This window comes from Glycine max, chromosome 16 (genome assembly GCF_000004515.6).
Source record: "Glycine max cultivar Williams 82 chromosome 16, Glycine_max_v4.0, whole genome shotgun sequence".
Lineage (NCBI taxonomy): Eukaryota > Viridiplantae > Streptophyta > Magnoliopsida > Fabales > Fabaceae > Glycine > Glycine max.
The window spans coordinates 31,025,225-31,030,827 of record NC_038252.2 but is presented as its reverse complement, the minus strand read 5'-3'; the positions used below and the strand labels follow the sequence as shown (position 1 = coordinate 31,030,827).

The 5,603-nt window shown below is 28.9% G+C and overlaps 1 protein-coding gene across 1 annotated transcript; it reads right to left on the bottom strand.

Annotated features, from left to right (window-relative positions):
- Positions 1-2,481: 2,481 nt before the first annotated feature.
- Positions 2,482-5,076, bottom strand: LOC100806383 (ethylene-responsive transcription factor ERF113). The gene is made up of 2 exons (XM_003547985.4): positions 4,267-5,076; positions 2,482-3,366 (listed from the first exon to the last, which is right to left on the bottom strand). Exons 1-2 carry the CDS (start codon positions 4,370-4,372, stop codon positions 2,753-2,755), a joined length of 720 nt encoding a protein of 239 aa, XP_003548033.1. The 5' UTR covers positions 4,373-5,076; the 3' UTR covers positions 2,482-2,752.
- Between the last annotated feature and the right edge of the window lie 527 nt (positions 5,077-5,603).

Below are 5,603 nucleotides of genomic sequence, written 5' to 3'. Positions count from 1 at the left end.
GAAGGAAAAGAAATGAGTTTAGTTTTTTTTATAAAAAAACTTAAATGGTAAGTTACTATAATATTCTTAAAATTAATTTAGTAAAACAAAAGAAACAATTTTTTTTTATGTAGGATGCTAACATATATACTTCAACTAAAAAAATATTTAAAATATGTTAGCAATCCCATATATATATATATATAAACACTACATGTCTCATATATAATTGTATCAGTTGCCTTGAAAAGAAAATATAAGTGACATATCTGTGTATAGAGAATTTCTGATATTTATTTGTTTTTAAATTTTTTCTAATAATTAGTTTAAAGATATAAAGAAAAAAAATTATTATAACAACGGAATAATTCCTGTGCATACCTAGTTGAAGATCATATCCTTTTTCTGCCATGCCGAAAAATAATTCATTGTGGAAAAAAGATTTGTTAGGCGGTCATGTCCTCTCGATTATTGGTCTATGATAATTTGTTTGGTATACTATATATATTCTAGAATAATTAAACCCTAACTTCGGGAATTAAATTAAGCTTAAGGGAGGCTCTAAGAGTAATTATATTAATAATTTTGATGCCTCTTTCTCGTTTTGAGTTTTTTTCTTTCTTTCTTAAAGTATAAGAGTAGGGATTAATATTGAAGGTTCGTCCATCTTTTTTCTTTTAATTTTATATTTTTATCAAAAAATTATTTGTGTTGGCCGGTTAAACCTTAAGTTTGGTTTATTTTTGTCGTCCCTCTAAAGGGAGATTTTGATTTTCTTTTTTCAACGTGTTAGGGGGATTGGATGGCATTATAAATTTTGTTATATTATTTTTTTTCAGACTTTTCTTACATTATTTTTTTTGACGGATTTTTAAAGGGAGATTTTGATTTTTGCCAGAGTATTAATCTTTGTTATTTGTTAAGAGACAACTTCTCTCTTTACCAATGTTGCTCCATCTATTTACATACTCCTATCATTCTTTCATAGTTATTCTTCAGTGTCAAAATAATTATCATGTTAGATATAAAATAACCGATTAAGAAAAAATAATAAATACATAAAAGAAAATAATAATTTTATAAAATTAATATTATATCATCGCTAATTCATTTATAAATTTTATTGTTGACTATTAATATTATAAAAAATATAAATAAATAATATTATATTAAAAATTTAAAATAATAATTATTTTAAAATATTTTTTTACCTGACAATTATAATAAGACGGATTAAGTATAAATTAAAAATTATAACTACTGGTTATATCTTATAGGAGTTTCTTTAATATCTATTTTGAAAGATGATTTAATATATATACTCTTCAAATTACAACATTTTCCTGGTTGATCTCTATATTAAAGACGTTTAGTCATTACAACTAATATTTGGGTACAAGGAACATAATTTTAAATCTTAAGTACTATAAATAGTTCTTTTCCACCCTCTTTCTAGTTAATGTTATATACTATTATGTACTATCTTTTTTGTTTTGTTTTACTTTATATGTGTGCACACAAATTTTGTTAATAATAAATTTTCTCTCACATAAGAAAAACGTACGATGACATTTTGGATGCGTATAATGACATGACATGTTGGGAATATATGAGGTTGCATAGTTAGCACGCATGCAGAGTGTTGTCGTATCGTTTGGCCTCAAAATAGAACAAGGTAGTACTATATTATAGGGTGAGCATGCTTTCAAAGATCACTTCAATAATTTACGTGTTTTCAGCCATTAATTCATACTCGAGCAATGCATCATGCCAATGTGGCAGGAGACTATGAATAAACGAATTGACCAAAGAAAGACAACAATTGTCACGTTACAAGTAATAATGATAAAATCAAATCAAATCGCCATGAACCCAAAATCCAAAAATCAGGGTCCCCAAGTTGCAGATGAAAATCACTTGTCTTATGTCTGATCAGCTTCGCTTTTATTCCTCTAATATAAAGATATCACATTATTAAAAAGTAACTTTTCTCCCAATTATTATATTGATTGATTTTCAATTCACCTGTCGTCCACTTTTAAAAAATTGAATAAAGTATATGTAATTTAAGTTTATACTTTTCATGTTGCCTTTTAATTAAAATTATAGTTTCACTCCAATAATTCATCTAATAAAAGTCATACAATGAATATTAGTATCTATTATATTATAGTGAATTTTTTTAATTAGAAAATAATACTAAAATATTTATTATTGCACCTAAATTTTATATATATAAAAAATCCCTATCAATCTGTTCATTTGGAAATTTTATATCACATTAATTGTAGTTTTCTCTGATATATTCTTATATCACCTGATATCTCGATCTCAAGTAATAATGAATTACTATTACACCATTAAAGAGAAATAAGAGTAAAATATATATAAAAAATACCATAACATAAAGTTTAAAATATTAAATATACTTTCTAACATATTTACAGCTTAATTAGTGGACAGATAAAAATAGAATAAAATTAGGAAAAGAAATTCTACTAATTAAAAGTAATCGGTTAAGTCTCTCTATAGATATTTATGATCGTTAAAACTAATAAATACATTTTATAAAAAAAAAAAAGACGGATAAAAGAAGAAAGAGGAGTATTATAATCTGATTTAGACCTCAGGTATTATTTTGTAATTGGAATAATAAAAACAAAAGAACAAATAAGAGATGTGTGATTGAACTTCCTTAATTGTTGTGGCAGCAACCTAGCTAGCCCCCACTTTTCCACCAGCATGCAGTGCTCAGAATTCAGAGACAAAAAAACTACGACCCCCTCTTATTCTCTTCATCAAAACCACTCCCTCCTTGACCAAGAAAATCAGAAAATGAAGATGCCATTGCAGAAGAAGAAGAAGAATAAGAAGACACAAAAAACGGCACTGGTGGTGGTTGTGATGAACCATAAATATAATCCTCATTATTGTGATGCTGGTAGAGCCCCAATGCAACACGTTGAAAGTCATCATCATCGCTACAATTCAGCAACCTTGCATACTCCTCAAGATTTGGAAACCCTTCTGATGAAAGAGAACTATTATTATTGCTACTATTTTGTAGAGATTGTGATGGTGGTGGTGGAAGAGAAGAAGGTTGTGTAGTAGGAGCTGATGATGAAGAAGTGGTATTGTTATTATTGTAATTGGTATTGGTTTGTGATGGTATTGGCATAACAACACGTTCAGGAAAATTGAGCTTTGCTTTGTTTCCTTTGAACCTCAATGCAGCAGCATCATAAGCCATAGCTGCAGCCTCTGCCGTGTCAAAGGTGCCAAGCCACACTCTAGCTGCTTTCTTAGGGTCTCTTATTTCTGCTGCCCATTTGCCCCATGGTCTCTGCCTAACTCCTCTATAGTGCTTTTTCCTAATATCATCAATGCCTTCAAATTGAAAAACATACATTAAATGTAAATTTCTATAGTTAGTGTACAACATTTTTAATTAATTAGTCTCACTGGTAAACACAAACAACAAAATTTAGATATATACCGTTACTTACAGTAGGTATTTTTGGTGTTGTTCTTTGTCAGAATTGAAGTTTCATCTCTATAATTTTTCGCATGAGATGAGAAGTCATGGTGTGGATGTGAAGATGAAATATAAGTTTTGACTAGAATAACATTAAAAGCACCTGAAGAATTATATGTAAGACTTGTTGGTTTTCAAAACTAGTGTGTAAAGATACAAGGGAAGTGGGGAAAAATGCAATGTGAAATTGAATGCCAAACATTTATTGCTGTATATGTATATAGTCAAAGGTAGACCAAAAAAAAGAAAACTGAGATATGGTACATGAAGGCCAATAATGATAATATTGAGGGTAGATAATGGAAATGTTTCAATTTCAACTCTCGGGTTATTGTACAGATCGAGAGTTCCAGATGGTTGTGCATATGCACCAACAGGTGAAGTTTTTTTTTTTTGAGGTAAACAACAAAATATGACAGCAACTAACTTTTGGATGCTTTTTTTCCTTTACTTTTGAGAGAGAAGAAGTATCACGTAAGTTGCACTCGGGTTATTGGTGTGAAAATATCTTTAAATATGTTAGAAATTAACACAGTGGGCTAACCTTTATCCAACCACCTCATATAATAAGTAGACTATATTTGAATTTCTAAAATGAATAAAATTAAATCCATGAGATGTGGATCCAGATTATTGATATGATATGATATGATATATATATAATTGAGAGGACCATATAATAACATCGATGGTAATATGAATTATTAGAATAATATGATATATAATCAACCTGGCAATAATATATAGTTTACCTTGATTTGTAGCCTGGGATGGATTGTTCTGGCTATTAACAAATTCAGAAGTAGTTATTTGGCCATGTGGGAGGGGGAAGAAGGTGGTGTTTTGGTTGGTACTCATGAGGAGTGAAAAGGGTGATGATGATGGTGAAGCTTGTTCCTTTCGATTTTGAGATGGTGTTGGATGAATAATAGGAAAGTTGAAAGCTTCTTTTTTCTCCTCATGAGGAGGGAGAGACCTCTTCCCTTGCCTTCGATCCACCTTGCTCACTAACTTTCCCTCTAATTGCTGCTTCTTCTACTCTTCTATTTATACACCCTCTTTGCTTCTTCTTCTCCACCAAAACCTTGTGTTAAAAGCAGATCTAAGATTTCTATAAAAGGAGAACCAGTGATTTGATGATAAATACTGAAACCGAGATCGAAAGAGGGGATTCTGTTTGCTTGCTTCATCTTTTAAATAAGAAAGATAATTGCAAAAAAAAAAAAACACAATTAATGAAAGAAAAGAACAAGATAACATGGGCTTGCTTGTAGGTTTTCCCATTGCTCCGTGATATAAAGTCATGTTTGTCCCTTGGAGATTTTTAGGGTGCTCCTCCTCCCCAAAAAAATCAAAATGAAATGAATTCTTTAATGTGAAGTTTATAATTATATTTGGGCACAGGAGATGTAGCATATTTTAATAGGGGCAACACAGTTAGCATATTTTTGCTGCGGGTAACTTTCTTGGTGTTCTATTATGTTCGGATTGTATATTGTATAATTTACTTATTTATTTCTTATTTAGAGCGCAAGGACAGGTGTGTGGGGTACAATATAATATATACACATTGAATTTGGATCATCTAAGGGTGTTTGGTTTAGTTTTTTTTTCTTTTCATTTTTATTAAAAATAGAAAATAGTGATGAAAATATATTTGATTGGATTTCTGTTTTTATTTTCAATGAAAATATGTTTTCAAACGAACTAAAAATTGGAAACAATAAAATCTCATTTTCAGTTGAAATCAGGAATTTTATTTTGGATAAAATGAAAACGTGATGGTAAGAAATGTAATTTTAAACAAATCTAAAAATACATTTTCTTTGTAAACACATTCAATATTTTTATTTCTTGAAAGCAGAAAATAAGAAGTCAAACCAAACATATTTTCATAATTCTAATCTTTTAAAAATAAAAACAATTTTTAAAAAATAAAAATATAAATCAAACAAGTGTTTTTTAATACTTCTACTTTTTGGCATCAATAGTTTTTGTTTCGTCCCTAGCTAGTTTGCATCAATTTAGACATATATAAAGAATATAGTAAAATGATATTTTGACAATATAAAAATACAATTTTTTTTAA

Excerpts from the sequence above, each read along its gene's own strand:
- LOC100806383 (XM_003547985.4), bottom strand. The coding sequence starts at position 4,372 with ATGAGTACCAACCAAAACACCACCTTCTTCCCCCTCCCACATGGCCAA. Across the intron at positions 3,367-4,266 it reads ATCCCAGGCTACAAATCAAG|GCATTGATGATATTAGGAAA; the intron begins GTAAACTATATA and ends TTCAATTTGAAG.